This window comes from Rhipicephalus sanguineus, chromosome 7 (genome assembly GCF_013339695.2).
Source record: "Rhipicephalus sanguineus isolate Rsan-2018 chromosome 7, BIME_Rsan_1.4, whole genome shotgun sequence".
In the NCBI taxonomy this organism is placed as follows: domain Eukaryota; kingdom Metazoa; phylum Arthropoda; class Arachnida; order Ixodida; family Ixodidae; genus Rhipicephalus; species Rhipicephalus sanguineus.
Genome location: NC_051182.1, coordinates 136,875,119 through 136,897,758, shown reverse-complemented (window position 1 = coordinate 136,897,758; position 22,640 = coordinate 136,875,119). Strand labels below are relative to the sequence as shown.

Below are 22,640 nucleotides of genomic sequence, written 5' to 3'. Positions count from 1 at the left end.
ACTCGACTCTTTTGGAAAGGGTGATGTGTTGACTTCTGTTGCTTCTGTGGCTGTGAAGCTTACAAACGACAGCCCCTATTGCGAGTTAAATTACCGACTTGTTGTCTGTAGGACGGCTATTGTCTACGAATTTGTAGACTATATGCTGTGCAGGCCAGACAGCTTCGGTATCAGTTAACTCGTTTGGGGAGGGTGTTGTAGTTTACTCTTTTAAAAAGGTGTTACGGCGACTTCTATTTAATTTATGACTATGCAGCTTACTATCTACAGCCCCATTCGCGAGTAAATTAGGCACTTGTCTATAGGGCCGCTATTGTCTTCATTGCCTCTAGAATGTATACTTTAGTGGTCAGAGGCTACGGTAACATTTCATTCTTTTTTGGGAAGAGTGTTACAGTAGCCTATGTGACAGAGCAGCTTACTAATGGTAGCACCCTTTCGCGTGTAAATTAGACACTTGTCTATAGGAGGGCTATTGTCTGCACCGCTGTGGACCATATACTTTGGAGGCCAGACGGCTTCGGTAATAATTGACTCTGTTTGGGAAGGGCGTTATTGTTGACTCTTTCGGCAAGGGTGTTTGCCGCAGTTGCTTACCTCTAGCATTGTTTGTTCACAATAGCTCGCTAATAACAGGCTCTTAAGGAGAAAGTAAGGGTGGATATTAAGTTGAGCTGTGTATAAATTATGATAATCAGGTAGGCAAACGGTAAACAGTCACTTTGGTGATGCAGGAAAGGCTTAAGACGGAAGGTCGTTCGGGACCGGTGCGTGTAAAGCGCTGAAATGGTTTTACGACACAACCAGTGAAACGACATGAATTAATGTGTTGCATTTTCAGAAAAAAAGGTGACTGTAGCAAGCAGGAGTTCGATTTAGGCTACAATGTTCGTTGTTTATCTTTCTTTTTTCTAAAAGGTCAGCCAAAAAGAGGTAAATTTAGAAAGCTGGTCGCACAAACTTCACAAATATGGAACGTTCTGTTAGAAATAGATATCGCAGTTTTGTATACTGCATCCTGTATAGTGCATTTATACACTGCTGCTGACCCGAAGGTCGCAGGTTCGATCCCTGTCGCGGCGGTCGCGCTTCGATGGAGACGAAATGCTAGAGGCCCGTGTGCTGTGTCGCAGTATGGAATTTGTGTCGTATCACCCGCGATGTGCCCGCATTGTCTACTTAAGTGACCACTTAAATTATGATAATAAACAAAATTAGGAAGTGTACAAAATTAGGAAGTGTGCCAGCCCTCCGGCTTAGCCAAGGTTGCTTCTATGCGTTACGTACACTACTCATTTGCAGCCAATTCAGCCGAATAAGTATCGTATTTCAGTCTCGATAGAAGGCGTTGTCAATAATTTCCTGGCATTTGTCCACTAAAGGCTTGTTGTCTTGTTTGCCCAGGATCGGTTACGCCATCGCCGAACGTCTGGCGCAAGATGGCGCCAAAGTTGTGGTCAGCAGTCGCAAGGAGGACAAGGTCAAGCAGGCTGCCTCTCGATTGGCCGCCCAAGGTCTGGATGTCATCGGGGCCCCGTGTCACGTGGGAAAGGCTGAAGACAGGGCCAACCTTATCAAACTGGTGAGTGATCACTTGGATTTGTAGGTGATTTGTACAGAGAGACGGTATCGAGCTTGAAGAAAACAGCACTGAAACAGCAAGAGGATATGAATAATAATTACAGCTCGATTTTTTTCTAGCGCAATTGCCCACTAATGGACCGATTCAAACAAATATTTCGCTGAAACTTTCCATAGATGCATATGTGAATATGGCCCCTCTAAACTCCCTCTATCTCTGTCCTTTACACCCCTATAATCTCCTGATGACCGCCGTTAAGGTATCAGCTGCTCGAGATAGACAATTACAGTGTGGCCATCAGTACTAATTTGCCTTTGCCTTCTCTTCTTTTGTGTATATTTCCTAAAGTAAACACCCACTTACTACTACTACTGCTACTACTACTACTAACAACATCTGGTGCTTAATAAATATTGGCAGTGTTGGCTGTAGAGGGGGCCTTTAAAGCAGTGTGCTGCATAGTTTACAGTACTGATCTAATATCTGTTCAAGCACATACACTCCTTTCTAACGTTTATGAACAGGAAGGAGACCGGAAGAAATCCCCTACACATCTGCTTGTCTTGCATGTCCGCATATGTTGAAGCAAACGGTCCAAATAGTACATTGCGGTTCCTGTTGTTACATAACGTGAAGCACCATCGAAGGGTAAACAAGCGCGGCACACATCCCTCGCAAGCGTACGGCTGATAATGGAGGTTGTTTGCGTCTGACGTGATGACTCTAGCTGTCGTTTTCCTAAAGGCCTAATATAGTTGAGGAAATTGACAAGGGCCCACGCCTTTTTTTCCTCTTGTGCAGCTGATGGCCGTTTTGTCTTTGCCATTCCTACTACAGACAGCCAGTAGCTTGCAAAAGGAAGTCACCTTGCCGCGCCTCAAAGTGGCTTGTTGGTGTTCTGACGCATACCCCACGACTACGGTACACGTAGAACTCGCGGTTGGGCAGGCTGGTTAATATGGAGTGCACCAAATGAGGTGCATTCACATGCACGTGCAAACCTGCAAGCATATGTGAAAGACAGGCCTTTGCTAAGATGTTTTGTTTTCGTGTACGCCGATCTATTTGACCTTGCATGTGTTTGCACCTTATTTGATGCACTATTCACTGTGATACGCGATGTTTGATTAGTTTAAGCATGTCGTTGCAACTGTGTGCAAATCAAAATTCATGAGAAAGGAGATGTCAGGGTCACTTCTGAAATTCATGAGCAGTTATAACACTATCAATGGGATTTCCTGATTGACCATGTATCAACACGGCTGTTTCAAGCCGTTTTTGAGGTGCGTGAAATTTCTGGGCTCTCACCCATGCGTAACTTTGAACATGAAGGTAGCACAATGTCACTGTCTCCTTTGAGCAGAACATCATCGGAACAGCCGCAACATAACATTCATTGCGACTTGATATGAATGTTGTTTGGAACAATGTGTCAACATGCAACGAACAGGAGACAGTACCGTAAAATTCTGAGCAAGCGCCCCCCTCCCCCCAATCAATAACTCGAAATTACCGTCAAAGTGGTGGTGGTAGGGGGAGGGGGTGGGCGCCTTCCCTGAGCAGCGCCAAAATTCAAGATGGTGGCAGTGATGTTATCCCGCCAGAAAAAAATTACACCATGTCCCGCTAAAGGGGACCATGAGGCGATGCGAAGCCGGAGCACTTGCACGATCGCGTTCCGTTGGCGTTCGTTGGGCATGCTACCGATCTCGCGTCGTGGAACGCGAAGAGGAACGCTACGCGCGTCGTGTCTTCCCTCTAGCCTGGTCGTTAATTTTGACAGGGCGAGCGGGGAACGCGGTCGACAGGCGCGCGAGAGGGGGGCAGCGTAGGAGAGGAGAGAGAGGGGGAGGGGACGCGCATGCGCTGGCGCTCATCGCGGCGTTGCGCAGGAGAGAATTTCGGCATGTCGAGCCCGCATCACACTTCTGCGGACCATCACACTTCATCGGAAGCATCAACGGAGTCAAGCGGAGTGAACCGAAGCAAGCGCTGAACGGAACGCGCGTAGCGCTCTACCCGCTTTATATTCACACTTGAAGGAGAGGAGACTAGAGGAGGAGAGTAGCGCATGTGCCGCGAGAGCAGAAGCGAGAACGCAAGAGAAGCGCAAGCAGGTGGTAGGAGAGAAGTTGAGAGAGTAACGCGCAGCTGTTGGAGAGAGGGAAGGAGGAGAGTTGCGCATGCGTAGTGTGAGTGCTGACGCCGACGCCGACGCCGCGGGACATAGACCCGAGCAAGAGATGCTTCGCATCTAAAAAACGAAGTTCATGTGGACGTCCTCAGAAGCTTTCTAGCATTCGTTCCTCCACAGCGCATTACAACGATGGCTCGTAAATACAAGAAACACATTGGCAGCGCGATCAAACCGCCGGAAACATGGCATGGAAGCACCTCTGATGAGCAGCCAACGCAACGCTTCTGAGCAGCAAACACAGATCTCGGAGACTTTACTTTTGCTGACTATATTGTAATAGGTACCATTTTAGAATAATGATCTCGAAGGCAATGCTTTTGCTTGCGGGACCCTGAAGACCATCATGGATTACTTGTGCTATGTTTGGGGTGCGATCATTGTGGGGGGAGAAATAACAAACTTTCACAACAAATTTCAGGCGCAGACGCTTAGAGATGAGGCTGCTAAGCAGCATTAGATGGGATTGAAGCAGGAGAGTGTTGCATGGATGTGGTGCATGACCGGGGTGCCGAGCGGGGAGGGGAGGGGTACTTTCCCTGAATGACCTGGAAATTTGAAATTAGCAGTGCAATTGTACGGTATTGTACGGAATTGTACGGTAGAGCAGAAAAATGCCAGATGAATGTGAAAAGACCTCAAGTGTACTCTTCCTAAACTGTAAAATGAACATGAATCAGACTGAATGAACTCAGTATTGCTTGCATAATCAAGAAATTTGGATTATAGTGATATTTTCGCCAAAGAGGGCTTATATGTCATAACACTGTGCTTGCATGTTACTAGTGTTTCGGAGATTGAGCACTGGTCTGACACGTTTAAGTTTACAGTGTGCTGAATCATTTTTGCCTGTTGTGGATTCCTACTGTCAACATCCTTCTTTGCCACGTTTTCATTAGCTGCTGCTGCTGTTAAGGTTTTAAATGCCTAGAATTCTTTTCCCTATCTAGCAAGTGCTGCTGCAGCATTTTGCAGAACAGTTATGGATTTGTACAGTCGCACTCAATATGACTTGCAACACGGGAGCACGTGGCCTCACATGTTCAAAGACTGCGCGTATCTTCTACTGGCCCTTATTTCCATAACTAAACGCAGGTCTCTCCTTTGTTGATGACCCCAAATTATAAAATAACATTTAGTTGTGGAAATCAGGAGAAGTTGAAGCAATGCGCTGTCTTTGAACTCACCAGGCTACATGCTTCCATATTGTTGCAAGTCATATTGAGCGTGACTGTACGTTGCATTGTATTGCTACACACTGCAGCAAAATTGTGTTCGTAACATACAATCCCATTTCATAGGGCATCATTAAGATGACAATCTCAGTTACTGTGTTTCTGTATGAGCTCGTGGCTTTCATGTAAATTAGGCACTTGTTTTTATATGTGTGTGTTAACAATCTTTTTATAGTGTTACTTGTTAATCAGTTGTCGTGTTCTTGCTGTGGTCTTACTTTGCATTTCTGTTCATGTGTATATGCAGGTCATCGATAAGCTAGGAGGCATCGACATCCTCGTGTCAAATGCAGGCATGAATCCCGTCATGGCACCTGTCTTAGATGTGAGTGGATGTTGAGTTCAGTTTAACTTTGTCTCCTCAATGGGAGCACATCAGAAAAAAGCTGTTAACATGGCTTGACACATGTCCTGTCACCTAACAATACAGGAGCAGAAATACTGTCAGTGACTTGTTCGTAAAGTGATTTTTAAGTTCGCGTGTTGAAATTTTAATTCTGTGTGGCCAGGTTGCAGAAGTTCAGATTACTGTCGGTGTGCGAAGCAAGAATGTTAGCATATTTTGATTGCCATAGAAGAATGTCACGCATGTGAAATTAAATTGCAGTTCCCAAGCCTCACATTCTAATATGTCGCTCAGTCCAGCTAATGCTTTGCACCATTAAGTGAATCATACCAGTCAATCAATCAATAAGTGAATCAATCAGTCAATTGCTAACTCGCATGAATCCTCACAATGAATCAGTATTCAATTATTACACCTGCTCTAGACCAGACAACAGAGAAGATAAGACATAATGCTATATTTTAATCTTCTCTGTCACTTTGTAGCCCCCATTGGCACCACACCTGATGTAATGCAACATTAAATAGCCCACCAATCTGTTCTGTTGAGCACTCGGTCAGACAGTCAACTTGCTTATCCAGCTCAAAATTAACCTAATGCACATTGTTCTTAACTGTCTCTTTTTGCCTGTGACGCTCACTTTTCATTTTTTTTTTCTTTCATCACACCTGCTTGTGGTCCAGACACCAGAGGCTGCCTGGGACAAAGTGAGTTTGTTTTCATTGTTTGTTTCCATTTCAGAATTTCCCCATTTGCATGCTAGTTTTGATGTTGGCTTAGAGTGTTGCAGCTACCTTTTAAATGTGATCCCAAGTGCTTTCAGTGGCTCTGAGAGATACCTCGGGTAACAGATGTCTTGTTTGTCTTTTGCTTCCCAAGATTTTCGACATAAACGTCAAGAGTGCCTTCCTGCTCACCAAAGAAATCGTGCCTCACTTAGAGAAGAGAGGGTAAGGAAGCATCTCAATGCTTTGTATTTGCTCATTTCTCATCTGATGATGCCTGTAGCCATGAATGCATTCCAAATTTTCATAAGTATAAAGCTGGCTTTCCTTCGAGGAAGTTTGTCCATCTAACAGTCAGAGTGATCCCCTGCATGGAATGTGTGAAAGGAGTGTTTTACTTGTGTAATTTTGACAGCGAAAATAGCTCTTGTCACAAAAAGCATCTGTTAGCATTGAGAATCAGAATCTGCAGATAGCGCCATGGTCTACATCTGAATGTTGACTGCGGTGCTGTCGTTAGTTGGCCAAATGTTTATTACAAAGAAGCAAGCTTGCAATAATATTAAGGAAAAACTGTCTGTCGTGGTATTTCGCTTGTTGTGGTGGAAATGGTAAAATGTCTTCCTTGTGCTTGTTCTTCTTTCAGGGGCGGTTCCATAGTCTATGTTTCATCCATAGCGGCTTACCAATCATTCCCGGTGAGTGCTGCCAGTGTTTCGACCGGAATTTCCTTTGTGGCAGGCAATCTATCCTGCGCTCTCTTTGCACAGTTGTAAATCTTTGTTTGTTTGACAGCTTACTCATAACCTTGTGAAAGAAAGGCTTGCAGTGAATGTATCGAGATTGTATCAACACATGGGGCGAAACCTGTCAAAATTGGCTGGGCGTTGGCGTTTTTGTCGCTCTTCAGCTCAGCTTTTCTTGTTTTCCCCTCTGTTCCTTTACTCCTTTGCCTCCTTTTCTCTGTACTACTGTTGAGGTGTCCTCCATGAGAAATAGTTACAGCAGTGCACTTTAATATAATGCACTTTAAAGATAAAGTAGTGCATAGTATCTGAATCAGCATCAGTGGTGATTTAGGATAGATAGTGCTTGTTAGGAAATCTGCAGGGACCAAGTTATACAAATTTTGTGCAAGAGCTTGCTTTTTCATGGGAGTATCAAGTAGCACGGCAGTGCGGCACTCTGTAAGATTGCGCAGTGGGAGCTATAAAGGAATCGTAAACTTGGACCTCAACTAATGAATCGTCGCATTAATGCTTCCATATACTGTGTTCTCTTGTCTCAAGCTGATTTCATTTCTGTTCGAACAGCTTCTCGGTGCATACTCCGTGTCCAAGACGGCGTTGTTGGGCCTCACGCGAGCAGTGGCCGAGCAGGTGGCACCGCTCAACATTCGAGTAAACTGCATCGCCCCAGGCATCATTAAGACTAAGTTCAGCGAAGCGGTGAGTAGTCGCAGTACCTGACTCTTTTCTGCAACGAAACCTGTCACAAGAAGGGGTGTGGCCCTGGGGGAAAGTGCATTGCCCATCCCACTAAAAATACTGTCACCACCTGGCTATTTCAGTGCCCCCCAAATGTGTGCTATACTCGATTTGCCCCTAATTTAGCTTTCTGAAATTGGGGTGGTTTGTTTAGTAGTGCTTCTATGCTAACCACATTAACAGATAGTCATCCAGAACAGTCGAGACAGCCAGTATGATGGAAAGATTTTCTGTTCTGCTGAACGATATGAGCACTGTTTAACTCACTGTATGAGGATTTATACACTTAAATGTGGAAAACGATGCTTACATGATGCCCCGTACAGCAAAGAGCGTGATCCAGTATAGGAAATTCTGTCATGTGGCCTTTCGTGAGTGACAGTCTAGGTTGACTATCCTGCCCCTCTTAATAAGGAAAATGGGATGAGAGGAGTGCCATGGCATGTTCAAGCAGTCAAAGAATTCCGGTTGGTTTTTTCTGACTGGTTTATGTCCCAAGCACAATTATAATGGTTTGGGATAAGTTGAAAGTAACGAAAAGAAACACTATTATATGAGTCAATGCAGTTGCACCTAGTGAAGCTTTTAACGTTATGACAAGTTTTACAGATGCAAAGTGCCGGCAGGATATTTTGTTAGAGCTACCGCACCCGGTTACCAGCTTTCGGGACATTACCCGGATGTACCGAGAGGAAACGTGCAGACTGCCAGAGCCGCACCCCGAACTGACCAGGCAACAACAGACGATACTGCGTCAAGCGCAGGCGGGATCGCTTGCGCATCCTGTACTGATGAACCGCATGTACCCTGCGGAACACGACACGCTCTGTCCGTTTTGCAAGAGCGAGAATGGCACCCTGCCGCACATCTTGACAGAGTGCACAGAACTAAAAAAAAACCCCTCCTTCCCTTCCCCCCAACACCCCCAATCCCCAACCCCTTGAGCGATGGGAGACCTTGTTATCCAGCCCCGCCCTACCGACTCAGCTTGCACTGACGGACAGGGGCCAGGAGCTGCTAGATACATACGGGTCCCGAAACTAGGGAACCGCCCCGTCTGGTGCCTGCGTGCACTACCAACACAGTTGGGCTTAATAAAGTTGATTCATCATCATCATTGTTGTGGGTAGCTTGTTGAAAAGGGGGGGGGGGCACAGGGGACATAGCTTGATGCTTCTTTTTCATCGAGTGTTCAAAAGCTCCCTTCACTACATGGCACTACGGTGCTGCAAAGGAGCTCGCACTTAGGGAGGGAGTCATGGTGAAGCAAACAATTTGCTAGGGGACCGTTCGTCCTGCCCTCGCCCCTCCGCAGAGCTTTCCCTTGTGATTCCATGGGGCCAACATGTAAAATTTACACAGAGAGCCAATTTGTCTGGACTTTTCGATATGCAGTGCTGAAAATTCTGTCACGCGATGACTTGCATTCAGTTTTCTATGAGTCCTAGCATTAGCATATTGCAGTTTTTATATGTAATTGCTCTTGTGATGTTCTGACTGAATGGAAGTGCTAAATGGACCTTCAACCCTTGCTCCATCGTCTTCTTCTCATGCTGTAGCTATGGAAGGAGCCATCCATAGAGGCCGCCATTCTCCCACAAGTCCCGCAAAAGAGGTGAGCAACATATTAATGCGCAAGTGCTGTTTTTTTTATTTAACGCCAACTAAGTGCAGCCTAGAATGAAAATCGCAACCTCGTGCTCTGCAGCGCACATAGTAATCTCCAATGATGACTATAGCAACAATGTATATAATGCTGCGTAAACTGTCATGAATGTTCAATAAACTGGGCGCATACTAGTGTTTGAATTGTTCTGTACATCGGTCGCAGCTTCATCCACCGTTCTCATCGGAGTCTAATGACCAAGTCGCAAAAGAGCTGCATACGGCTAAATCTGCTAAAGTTTACATCTTGCCTGAACTAATTCTGTATTCCCTGTGCAACTAAACATTGTCACTAAACACACTGGTGAGAAGTGTTTAGAAACAAACGGGACACAGGAATTTAGAAGGAACACACGCAAGTGCAATGAACCACACTGAATTGTGCATGCGCTGTAAACACATAAAAACATTAGGGACTTTTACAGCAGCACAAGTGCTGCAAACACTGTGAACACACTTGCACAGACAGCGGTGAACACACTTAGTAGCAAAAATGTTCTAACATTGGAAAACATGCCGCAAATGCTCAGTAGCACAAGCGCTATGGACACGGTCAGTGCTGCAGGTGCTACAAGTACACTCTGTGGTGTAAGCGCTAAGAATACACGCATTAGCACAAGTGCTATGAACACATTCCTCCCAGCGCTGTGAACACAGTTGCACAAGTGCCATGAGCACACACTGTAGTATAAGCACTGAGAACACACGTTAGCGTAAGATCTGAGAACACAAAGTAGCATAAGTTCTGGGAAGTTATGCAATAGCACAAGCGCTAAAAACGCATATAAGCTTCAGAATCTCGCAGAGCAGCTGTTGCACTTTGTGTTCACTCCTTGTGCATTCTCGTGTCCTGCTTTCTCACGCTTCTTACAGTAATACTTAAACCAATTCCTAGCACAATTTTCTGCTTTATTGCGATTTCAATTATATGGACACTCGAGATGCATTTTGCCGTCGCCGTCATGTTCCATGTAAATTCCAAATCGATAACAACACCCAGCGCGTCGTATTTTCTATGTGCGAGTGAAAGCTTGCGAAGGCTGCCGACTGGCGCGGCTCAAGCATAGATGGAACGCGCGGGCTGGCTCTGTCGCGCGAAGGATCTTGAAGGCGTGCCGGTAGAGCGGGGGGGGGGGGGGAGGGGTCGCTCGGGCAGCGACTGCGAACTTTGATAAAAGAGGCGCGGTCGCACGCGCTTTCTCGACAGAGGTCGTACCTTTGTACCACTACCTTTGTACTTTTGTACGGCTCGTACCTTTGTACGTACTGGGCTCTCACCGCTTACTTCGAGTTGAAGCGAGAGACAGTGCAAAAACTGCCTCGCTTGCTGGAGCGGCCGTGTTCCCTAACTACTCTAAGCGTTGACAGCTGGGCTAGTTTGTTCTAGTGAATACCGTGTAACATTGTACTGGCGAACAAAGACACTGACAGAATAGGAAAATACGCACAAGGCCACTGTGTGTCTGGCGTTGCGTGTCTCTTGCTATTCTGTGCGTGCCTTTGTTCGCCAATACGGCCGGTGTTTGACAGTATTCCCTTACGCTAGCGTTTCTTAGAGTTACGCCAGACAGGGTCCTAAACGAGTTAGCTGCTAGCCTTGTACTTCGTATAACATTCGAGTTTGTTGCTATCGCATTAATTGCTTCGCCCTTACGGCGAAACAATGTATTTTGTTCAATATTGCCAGTGGTCACTTCTCCCGCTGTTGTTAACACAATCCCCAATTGACCACAGGCTCGGAACTCCAGAAGACTGTGCCGGCGTCGTGTCCTTCCTAGTCTCCGATGATGCCCGCTACATCACTGGCGAGAACGTCCCCGTGGCAGGAGGCTTCTTCTGCAAGCTCTGAGAGCGACATCCACAAGCCTCGCTCTACAACTTGCGCAGCAACGTTGCGCAGAAGATTCCACGAAACGTTTACGTTGTTAGTTTACCGACATATAAATTTCCAATATTCATATGTTTTCGAACACAGTGCCTGAGGCACACCGCTGGGTTCCTGTTGCCACGCGGAAGAATTGCAAAACGCGGTAATGTCATACGTTGTTCATCCAAACTTAGATGTAAGGAAGCAAATCTAAAAGGTATATATTCAATATCGACATGTTATGGATATACATTTATATCAAACAGCTGATCGTAACAGTGATGCTTGCATGTTGGAGTCGAGTTTGACTATCACATTGTCAAGCCACGATATCGCGAAAAATGGATGTAATGAATTACCGCTTATAGCGAAGTAAATCTAAAGTATGTTGTCGGTATTGGAATTTAATGGACATATTCTTATAAAAAATAGCAAATACAACGACGATGTTTTCATGTCATGAGACTTCATTGTAACGAGGGTTGATTCGTGTGCTGACTTGCAGGTCAAGTATAAATGTTACGGAGCAAAAGTTCGGCAAGCTTTTTTGAAGGCAGCGTGTTAAATTATGTTTGTGTGGCATGGATGCGTATTTGTGGCCTCCTGTCAGTGGCTACTGCATTGAACCGGTTAACATATTGACCATGTACAGTACGGTCTATTGTAAAATAGAACGCCCACTCAATATTTGACTTCCAATCAAACCAGTAATAGGCTATGCAGGCTCTCTTAATACATATATGGGAGAATATTGCCTCCTGTCAGCCATTTTCTATTTTCCTTCCAAACCAGGTCTAATCATCTCAGTTACATAGCTCTGCTAAAGGCCAAGTATTTTCTGCATTGGTAGACTTTAACGTACGTTCCAACAGCTCAACTTTAGTGCAAGCCAGAAGCGTACGTCAAGGTGCACGTACCTCTGTACCCCGTCGCTGGAGATGTTTCTGCCGAGCTGAAGCACGTGGATGTGTTTTGGCCTGTACTTTTGAGTATGCAGTGTTAATCTGCAGGAAAAAGAAATGCGCGACATGTGAAGTGCAGGGTCTATCCTTGTGCCGCATGGACCAAACACTTGAGAGTGTATGCCTGCCCCGAGCTCGGGAAAGTGTTGGCCAGTTTTGCATCGAAAACTGTTACAAGGACACGTCACAGCTGTAAATTCAGCTCTCTTTCTACAGGCATCCCTATTCAGACATCTGAAATGGGTTCATGTTTAGAGACTCCTGGGCTTGGAAATACATTAAAGCCTGGGAACCTATGCTGTAAACGAAATAAATGTGTACTGCTGAGGCTGGACCAGACAAGTGGCTGTGAAGGTGCCAAATGTTGAAGCAGTCTCGATGAGCAACAGTGCATTTGTGCAGTGTACGTTCAAAAGCGTTGTGAATTGTGCGCACCAGTATTGACAGGTGGATGGACACAGTCATTCTGGAAGGCATGGCGAAGTAGTTTTACAATGTTCTTACGTGAGCCGTTGTCCATGGCCATTTCTACGAAGCTTGCGTTCTTCCGGTGCATGTGGCGGGCAAATGGCGACAAGGGGTAGCGTTATATCTACAATTCACGATTTCACGGTGTGCCATCCGTCAGCGATTGTTTGTTAGCCTTGTTTAAGTTTGAGCTATGCACGTTGAGTTCCTGTTTGACAAGTAAAAAAAATAAAGCCGTTGCTGTTCACCCGACTTGTTTTGTGAATGTCTGATGTTTTGCTGTGAGAAATGCGTACGCTTCCGCGTCATACGAAAGCTGCAGCTTGTGTGCGAACAACTTGGTATTTTTAGATGGCGAGGTCACCGGGGGCGTCAATGAGAGCATGAGGATTGGAGACGTCATCTGACAGCACCGAGCTCACCAGACAAACATAGCAATTAATGCAGTAAAAGAATTGGAGGCGACCCTAATCCTTGACTTGGATGTCTATCATGGCACTCACCTCGGCGTTCGTGTGCCCTTGTATATTCCGTGGGTTAACTTTGTTTCGGCGCTGTGCCGAAGCGATTCCCAGAGGCCGCGTAGAACGAACATGGCCTCCGAGATTAGCCGACTGCGAAGGGCGAGTCGCCGGCTAATCTCGGAGGCCATGGAAAAAAGCGCGTGGTTGAGATCCGCTCCGCCAGGTACCGCAACGATCCCAGCTCTTCACAAGAAAACCGTCTGCTCTTTCAATGCGCTCGTTCAAATAATTTTCAGTAATTGTCCTTACAGTTAATTGGCCCTTAAGTAAACTTATGCTCCAATAAATCCAATGTAACCGATTACTTGAACCAAAACCACCGATTTCGCACCAGGTTTATTGCTTAGATGTCACTTTGTGAGCATTTTGGAAACTGGAAGTAGGTGCTCTACCGGAAGTTCTTGGAAGAGAAACAAAAGTGTCACTCGTTGCTCGTGCCACTAAAACGTGTATTTTCATGCTTCGTTGTTTGTGTGAATTTTTGGCAGTGCGTAATTGTCAACATGCAAGACTAAGACGCCTTTTTTTCAGTTCAAGGACACTCGCCGGAGAAATAAAGCGTGCCTGCAATTGTGGTTAGATGAAGTGTCCGAGGATGCCTCTACCAGCATCCATCAACCCGGTATTAAACAAACGCCATTGCATATAGCGGAATAAAGGGCACCCTGGAACTCCACGTGCTTTAACAATAGCTGAACTTGACCCAGCTACAGACGCGAGTGTCTGTGTCTGCTACTTGCTGCCTTTGGTCAGTCTCTTGATATCATTAGTGCCGATACTGTCCAAACACTAGCAGTGCAAAATGACAGCTTGTTGCTTCATACATAGCTGCTGCCTCTTCACAAGGTTCTATTCAGGACAGAGATACCACTGGCGTGGCCTAACTAAGGTTATCACAGAAGGCAGTCGTACATTGTTAGAAGGCACCAACACCAGATATGTAGAATGCTGCTTATGCTAAGTAGCATGCTACAGCGAGCATGCTAAGTAGCATGCTACAGCGAAGCAATTCCTTCTGTGTGCAAGTCTGTGTGGTTTTTTGAAAACATTTCTTGGTCAACGCCGTACTGAGGGCCTGGAGCTTCAGTGTCGTGTGAAAGACAAGTACTCTTCAGAGGAAAATACATTTATTTACAGCCGCAACAAAGCGCAAATTTGTTGTACTTGCACAATTGGTATTATTCGGTCACGTAGACAGACTTGCTTATGGAGTATAAACGTCCAAATAATGAGCCACAGTTAATAGGCGGATCCAGATGCAGAAAATACATTTTTAATTTTGACGGCTTTGCTATTCTACACGACATACTGCAACACAGAGATCTATGGCTTCAGCCCCAGAGCTGTTGCCGACGCACTATTGCTTGCACCTGTCAAATTTACAGTCAGCTATTGGTAATATGTAGACTGCGTTTCCGTGCAGCAGAGGTAGGTAGATGTAAGCCACAACATAAGAGCCATCTATTAGCGCTACTTGTGGAGACGTGCGGTGGCGTCTTGTCTAACGAAAACGCTCAGATTTCTTGCAGCCAGTAACTGTATTTCGTCTATCTACTATCCCAAACTATAAAAATTATCTTAGCCAATGTACCAAGTAATCTTATTGTTATGTGCTCTCATGAGATACCATTCTGTTGTATTCTGGTATACATTTACGCTGGCGTCAGTTATGTTAAAGCTCTGCATTGAAAAAGAAAAAAAAATGTTACACTAAGTACGTAAGTTCTATAGTAAAAAGATACGATGGTGACATACACACATTGTCTTCCTTCCCCGCAGAGAGAGGTCACGTGTTTAAATAAAGTGTCATGCAACATTTCAGCATGCCGTTGAGTTCGGTGCAATTAGATGGTCTGGAGCATAATAAATAACTGGTAATAAATATTCATGCTTGGCTGCAGTAGGGCACGGAAACGTTCAACAAAGGAAGATTACAACGGCGATGCTGCGGCGCCTTTGCCCATCTTTGTCGTAGTTCCTCGCACACTAGTGCAGCCAGTGTCCGCAGGATAAGAAACGTGGAGGTGGAACTCCCAGCACAATAAGTTACAGAGGTGGATGAAAATCACTGTCCAAGATGTCGGCCAACCTGATGTACCGTCTCACGTGCCGCCAGCTGTCCGCGTCTAATCGATCCAGCTGCAAACGAGCGCCACCTCGCAAGTCTTCCCCGCTCACCGGGTGGCAGATCAAGTTCTGTCGTACGACGCCCGCCGCCTTCATGAAAGTGGTCATGTCGGCCAGCCGTTCCAGGGCCTGCTGAACAAGCCCAGCTGCCGTCATTTCATCCACGGAGGCGAATCCGGCTACCGTCCTGACCACGCCTTGACCATTGGACACCAGTTCGAGTGCCCTGGCGCACCGCTTGCTGGCGTTGACGCCCATGACGTAGTGCGACGCCCGCACGGCCAGCGCCATGTTGCGCCTCGGGACCCGCTCTACGCTCAGGTACTGAGGACAATCATCGACGGGACTGTGGCTGAGCTCCAGCATGGAGTAGTTGCAGGAGAACCACGGTTCTAACGCGCAGAGGAATGCCTTGAGCGTGACGCGGTCGTTGTCTTCGACGAAGAACCCGAACTCGCACAGTGTCGAGCTGTCCGATACCGTCGTGGCCAGCAGTTGGATCTCGGGATCGCTGAAGCGCATCTTGTGGATCCGCAGTGTTCGAATACTCCGGTTTCGCGCGAGCACGCGCAGCAGAGCCTCGCGACTTCCCGGTTCGCTCGTGGGCAGTGAGAGGTCCAGCCTCCTGAGCGACGTCGTCGCCTCCAGAAAACTCGCGACGACGCCGAACAGCTCCTGAGAGATGACCACGCTGAGAGATAGCGAATTGACCTGGCCGAATCGTGGTAGTGATCGCAGAGCTTCGTTGATCATCTGGGGTTCGCGGAAGTTGTTTCGGTCCAGCACCACGTTCTTGATCAGGGCGGGGTACTCGACGACGTCGTCGCAACAGCCCTCCTTGAGGACGTATCCGTGGTCCAGGCGAATTCGTTGTTCGGTGCCGGTCTTCCGGACGGCGTCGCAGAAGGCGCCCACGTCCTCGTTCCGTACGCGGGCCAGCGTGACGGTATTCAGCGCCTCGTTGGCGCGAACGGCCTCGCAGAAGGCGAAGCACTGTTGCACCGTGAACGTCGAGACGTCGACGGTGAGCTGCTCCAGCGACCGGTGGTCCGCCAGCGCCCGGAGGCATCGGGGAAAGCCGTTGGGCGCCTCGGACTCGCGCTTCTTCCAATGCTCGCGCGACTTGAAGCTGCCTTGAAAAACTTCGAACCAGGAGGTCCCGATGAGCGTGAGTCGCCGCAGCGTCTGGTTCTCGCTGAGCAACTTGGCGACGACCGCGAAGTTCCACCGGCCCAGGAAGAAACCCGCGACGCTCAAGTCCTGCAGCGACCGGTTGTCGCAGACGCCGTCTACGATTGCGCTCAGGGACGGCGGATGACTGGTACAGCTCTTTCGTACTGTCAGGGACAGCAGGTGGTCGCAGTGCCCTCCGCTCAGGTAGTCCCGCAGCAGGCCGCTCGTCTCGTCCGGGTCGCTGATCACGAGGCAAGCGCTGAGCGTCAGTTTCCTCAGGCTCGAGTTCTTCTTGAGGGTGCCGAAGAGTTTCTCAGCGTGCGGGAATGGCATGTGAACCTCGGTTAGGTCGAGAGACGTCAGCGTCGACGTGCGTAGGAGGGTCAGCAGCCTGCCCGAGAGAGGCTTCTGTAGTTTGTCGTGGGTCCAGGCGAGCTCTTGAAGTTGGCTGAGGGAGCCCACGGCCTCGCTCAGGTCGTCCACGAGACGCTGGCTGACGCGATAGACGTCGCGAACCCTGAAGGCTCTTAGAGACGAGCCGGCGCTCGTTATGGCGTCTCGTATGAGTTCTTCGTGACCGCCGAACGTGCGACCGTTGACTTCGACCGCGATGACGCAGCGGTGAGTCGTGAGAACGTCTTGCACGAGGGTCAGGGCTCGCGTTCTCTCCTCGATCTCCTTCGCCGTGACCTGCGCAGTGTCGTCACCGGCGGCGGCGAGGTGTGCCCGTACATTTCCGAGGGCCGGCGACTTGCGGGGGTCGTACTGAGAAGTCGCGGCTGGCTCTAGCTTGCTCGACTCCCAGGGCGACTCGTACCACGAGAGGGACAGCTGTCCGGGCAGGACTTCCACGAGTTCAAGTCGCACTGATCGCAGGCGATTGTTGAGGGCTTCGAGCTTCTTGAAGATGACGCAGGGGCAGTCCGGCTCCGCGGTGCCTGTGCAGGGACCCACTATGTCCTCGTCGACCGACAAGACCGAAGGAGGTCGCTCGCGTCGACTGGACAAGCAGTGGCGGCTGAGCGATTTTCCCATGTCTCAGCTGGACTCGTGGTTCTGCCCGACAGAGTTTTGCTGAGGCGCCTATTCGCAGGAAAGCTGACGACGAGAACCTGCGCATGTAAAAACAAAACAATATTACTCCAGTTCCACCCAGTGGGAAATCCGCAGGAACAGTGGAGGCCGCGGACGGTTCCCCTGCGTTTCACTCGCGATTTTCTGATTATGATTATGATTATGACCTCTTCTTGATTTTCTGTTGTCGCTGGGCAGTTAGCGCTTCGTCCGCGACCGAGGCTGTTACGCCATCTATGGGCGTATCTGGGAACCGCAGTGTGACATGCGTACACTACTCTGTCTCCAAGCCAGCCCTAAAACAGGTACACTGTTATGACGTGACAAAAGCATAAGCGCAGGCCGGTGCTGGGAGGTTGTTCAACTCCCAGAAATGTTTTACGATTTTTATACTTTATGCAACTACATATCGAGTCAAAATTTAATCAATATTTTACTACTCTGTGCATATATGCGCACACAAAAAACAAGTGAGTGCTGGACGCAGTCATGAAGTAAAATCTTAGTAACGCGCCCGGACGATACGCTACGGGTTCAGCGTTTGACCTTCAAATGGAAGACATCAACACGTACACTAATCGATATTAAGTAGAATGGCGAGATGGATGAAAGATTCCATTGCATATGCTGGATATGTGGGCCCGGTTGATCGCCTGGCTTGCTCTACATACATGCGCTGGAGGACAACTATGGATGGTGTACAACGTGATCGCAGACACGCAAACACATTCACTGATTTACACTCATCATCATCATCAGCAGCAGCTTGGCTAGGCCCATTGCAGAGCAAGGTCATCTCCTATTACAACTTGCCATTAGTCCAGTTGGTAACTGATCATATTGAAGAAAACTTCGCGCAACTTGGCATTCCCTCATACACGTACACATTCACACATGCATATACGCAAAAACACACCACACCATCTTCTATGTTTCCCAATTCACTCGGTCCCGTGCTTGATGCAGCCACGTTATCCCCGCGAGCTTGTTAATGTCACCTGTCCACCTAACTTCCTGCCTTCCCTTCGCGCTTGCTTTCTCATGGAATTCAGTCGCACTCTTAATGACCAGCAGTCATCTTGCCTTTGCCACACATGCCCTGCCCATGCCCATTTCTTCTTGATTTCGACTAAGATGTCCTTAACACACGTCTGTCCCCTGACCCTCTGTGATCCACAAGATGGTTTACTAGACATACACTAGATCATTCACAAAGTACAGTTGACTGGTCATTCAACGCTTCAAGGGCGGCCGTGTAACCAACGGCGACTTACAGGTGGTTGAAGAGCGCTGTTTAAGTAGCTGTGATATGTCGAGATGACAGGAGGAGTTACCTTTGTGCTCTACGTTTACAGCGAAGTGCAGTTGCGACGAAGCAACTCGTAGCGACCTCTTCGTGGGACAGCGCAGGGCGCATCTAGCAGCCATCTGCTTGGTTTGCTATAAATGACGTCACGCGCCGAGAGCTCGCGCTGGGGATTCCGGCGCAATACGTTGCCAGGAGACGTCGTCTAAACGGCCGGTCGTCTAAAAGGCCGCAGATACGCAATCGCACGATTCGCCGATGTCCACGGCTGGGAAATGTGCATCTGTTAGATAAGCGTATAAGTTCCCGTGCGGCAGTCCAACAGCAGCCAGCTTACTCGTACGTTAACTCGAATATCGAAACATCCTTAGCAGCTACAGAAGGACGAAGCACAAGAAAATATCTTCATATTGCTGCTACTTGCACAGGGACGACGCTCTTTTCTTGTGCTTCGTCAGTTTGGTGTCGCTTAGGCGTCTAAATTTTTTCTCAAAGTTATATACCAACTAGCCCTGCAACGAGTTTTTCTAAGACTAGAGTATGTTGGGGGCGGGCATTATCACAGTTAATTTTTTTTCTAGTTTGAAAACACTTCTACATTATACCTATCGAGATTTCTCGAATGCCAGCAAAGAACGTGAGGCTTCAGCCGGACTCATTTGGGGAATGGACAGAAAAAGTTTTATCGCAGCACTCCCGTCCCAACCCCCCACCCCCCTCCTAGCCTTTGGTCGATTCCGAAAGAAAAAGTTTGCAGTGAATGCAACAAAAATGAAGCACTGACGTGCCTGCCTTTGGTCTCCAGCTATAAACATACACGCACAACCTAAAAGCCTATGTACCAATGTGTTTGTCTTAAAACAATTGCGTCCCGTAACGCCACCGTGACCAAAATTGAAAAAAAGGACCTAGCGCTAGCGTTTGGTGGCAGGCGGTTCAAGATCAATCTGAGTGACAGCTTAAAAAAAAAAGACGACGCGAACACAAGCGCTGCTATTCCAGTATGAACATATACCAACTAGCCCGCCTTTCAACCATTCTACAATTTCTTTCAGTTGTATTTGCGTAACTGTTGCGTCGATTGATCACCTTCGCGTTTTTACCTCACCAACTATCAAATAATTTCTGGGGGTTTTACGTACCAAAACAACGGCATGACACGCAATAGTGGAGGTTGTTGAAACTTCGTCTTTATGCGCCTAGCAGACGCCATTCATGATCGTTATTTCTCCTCAGGAGCTGCTGCTCGCTCGAGGGCATGATGCCAAGTCTCTAGCCATGCTGCTCCATTAAAAGAAGAGAGCTCGTTTCGGACGTGCGTCTCTTGTTGAACAAGACAGTGTGGTAACCGGGATAGGCGGCGTAGTACCTTGAGGTCAACCGCAGAAGGCTCCGTAAAATTCGACTATCTTGTGTACTTCAACGTGCCCTGACATCGCACAGTACACGGGCCTCTGGGCATTTCGCAAATGTGACCGCCGCGGTCGGGACCGAAACGCGTCCTTCGTGCTAACAGCCGAGCACCGTAACCATTGTACCAGCGCCAGGGGCGTAGCCAGAAATTTTTTCGGGGGGGGGGGGGGGGGTTCAACCATACTTTATGTATGTTCGTGCGTGCGTTTGTTTGTGCGCGTGTATATATACACAAGCAAAACTGAAAAATTTCGGGGGGAGTTTGAACCCCCCCCAGCCCCCCCGCCCCTGGCTACGCCCCTGACCACCGCGGCGGACAACTCACCGTTACACTTATGTACAGAGGTCAGCTCACTCTGGGACGGCGCGCTTCGGACTGCAATGACGGCGCTTGCCGATTACACCTGGTTTGAAAGGGTCCCAGTTATAGCATGCATGACCACTTACAATGAATGCTCAAGTGTGGGCTACATCAAACTATTTGTTATAGGTATACACTACGCCGGAACGCGTGCCATTCCAGCGTTCTAGACTAGTGTGTTCACCTCTGTATCAAGCTGCGTAACTTACCTGTTAACGCCGTGCAAGCCCTAGACGTCCACGAGATCGGTGTGCGCCATTACGTCCGTCGACTGAGCTGTCTTGACGACGTCGTCCTGGTCTCGTGTCCGCGAGCAATAGCCGAAGAAAGCGCAACTGAGCGGCTACCTACAGCTCTTCTTCATCGGCCACTCAGTTCATCGGCGGCTCAGTGGCAGTAGCGGCAGATTGCGGCATTCGTACAGCCCACGAAAGTTCGAACATACGCACTCGGCGGGTCATTAAGCCTAGCTAGATACAAGGAACGCGCAAGAGTCGCTGTAAGCTCGTGGGTGTGTGTGTACTCGCTGTATCGTCTGCCAAAACTGCGGACAGCGATAGTTCCCCTGGCTATCGATGGTGGTCAACTTTGTCGTCATTGGTTATCGCGCTGTTGTTCTTTTCTCCTCCCCTCCTTCGCCATTCCACCGCCTTCACTTTGTCATCACACTCTTTCCCGTACACATTTTCCGAGTGAGCAGTGCTGATACTGCCTAGCCCGCGATCACAACTAACCTTACGTCCATTGCCACTCACCCAACCATGAGCTACATAAAAAAATAAATAAATAAGGAAATAAATAAAGAAAGAAAAAGCCATAGATGGCACAAGAGGCTGTATGGGATTGAAATTGAGCTTGACTTAAGATACAACGCTGCAATAAGCAGCGACCATTGCAAGCGGCCTTAACAGCGCGCATGCGTGCCACTCACTTTCTAAGACACGCGCTGTCCATTTCTATCTTTTGGATACCGCATAGCAAGAATAATGTCAGTGAATTGTCATCATACTGTGTCATTTTTTTAATCCCAAATGCCTCGAAGAACAATTTGTACATGGACATACAGCTCGTTCGCACTGTGGGATCCGCCGTCTACAGCAACCGAAATTTTTCCTGCCGCTGAAACTCTGCATCGTTATGTTGGAGTGACATACCCATAGGGCCAATGGGGACGTTTTTCCGCTTCCGGCGACGGTGGCGGTTCCTGGGAGCGGCGGGGATTGACTGGATTTTGGATTTCTGCTGGAGGCGAGCCAATCCGAAAGGAAAAAATCCAATATGGCCGCGCCCGTTCGCGGTCGCTTCCTCGCTCGTGGTGCCGCCGGCCCCGCGGCCGCGACGTCGGTTCGAGCGTTTGCGCACTAATTGCTACTGCACTGTCTTCTCTCTTTATTGCCGATGTACGTACGTAATGTGTGTAGTTGTTTTTCTGCTTCGTTGTAGCCTCTGTGGTAGCATGGCGAATGGTGGCGAGCGGCGCCGTCGCAGCTGCATAGCAGCCGCTTTCGGCGCTCGCTCGAGAAGCAAAAAGCGCATATAACTTTCTTCACATGACATTTTATTGAAGGAAACGTAAATTGCTGCACGTTTAGGCAATATTTGGGCTATAATATCGGTAACAATAACAAAAGAAAACGAAAAAGATTCGAAATACTGCTGTGGTAAAACCTGAATACAGGAATGCGTACATCGAGCACGCGTACAATATAAATAGGATACGAAAACGCATAATACAGCATAATACAATCACATAAGCAGGGTAAGCATATAAAGTGCTACATCAGCGTAAATAAGTGTACACATACGAGTTGTACAGATTATGACTAGCAGCATGAAGCGAAACAATCCCGCGCATTGAAATATATCATAACAAAACAAGTTGTTCGAATGGTTGGTGCATACTGTGCAAAAGATAATGACGCAACGCACGCCGAAGAAAACAAGGGGTATAGGAAAAACACCCTTTCCTGTACTTTTTTTTTATTGCCCTGCGTTGTGTCACTCCCTTTTGCACATACACACAAACACATACTTTTGCATATATGTACACAGAAAGTGCACGTAACAGTCATAGCCTTTGGCTCATGTAGACGAACCCATGGAGCATAAGTAGATCGATAGTCATAATATG

General features: G+C 47.8%; 2 protein-coding genes across 4 annotated transcripts in view; one reads left to right on the top strand and one right to left on the bottom strand.

The window, feature by feature from the left end:
- The window catches only part of LOC119400053 (dehydrogenase/reductase SDR family member 4), a 107,191-nt gene that overhangs the window by 23,865 nt on the left and 60,686 nt on the right, over positions 1 to 22,640 (top strand). Inside the window, exons 2-9 of one of the 3 annotated variants that reach the window (XM_037666973.2) lie at positions 1,405 to 1,582; positions 5,259 to 5,336; positions 6,041 to 6,064; positions 6,237 to 6,307; positions 6,729 to 6,780; positions 7,396 to 7,530; positions 9,129 to 9,184; positions 13,587 to 13,727. In XM_037666973.2, coding sequence (XP_037522901.1) covers positions 1,405 to 1,582; positions 5,259 to 5,336; positions 6,041 to 6,064; positions 6,237 to 6,307; positions 6,729 to 6,780; positions 7,396 to 7,530; positions 9,129 to 9,184; positions 13,587 to 13,635 — 643 coding nt within the window. In that variant the 3' untranslated portion in view covers positions 13,636 to 13,727. Of the gene's footprint in view, positions 1 to 1,404; positions 1,583 to 5,258; positions 5,337 to 6,040; positions 6,065 to 6,236; positions 6,308 to 6,728; positions 6,781 to 7,395; positions 7,531 to 9,128; positions 9,185 to 10,968; positions 12,784 to 13,586; positions 13,728 to 22,640 lie in introns of those variants that run through there. The other 2 variants (XM_037666971.2, XM_037666972.2) reach the window with 2 other exon arrangements.
- On the bottom strand, positions 14,315 to 21,089 carry LOC119400052 (uncharacterized). Its single transcript, XM_037666970.2, has 2 exons — positions 20,719 to 21,089; positions 14,315 to 17,467 (listed from the first exon to the last, which is right to left on the bottom strand). Exon 2 carries the CDS (start codon positions 17,388 to 17,390, stop codon positions 15,102 to 15,104), a length of 2,289 nt encoding a protein of 762 aa, XP_037522898.1. The 5' UTR covers positions 17,391 to 17,467; positions 20,719 to 21,089; the 3' UTR covers positions 14,315 to 15,101.

What these genes read in the sequence shown, in the direction of transcription:
- LOC119400052 (XM_037666970.2), bottom strand. Translation starts at nt 17,390, where the DNA reads ATGGGAAAATCGCTCAGCCGCCACTGCTTGTCCAGTCGACGCGAGCGA.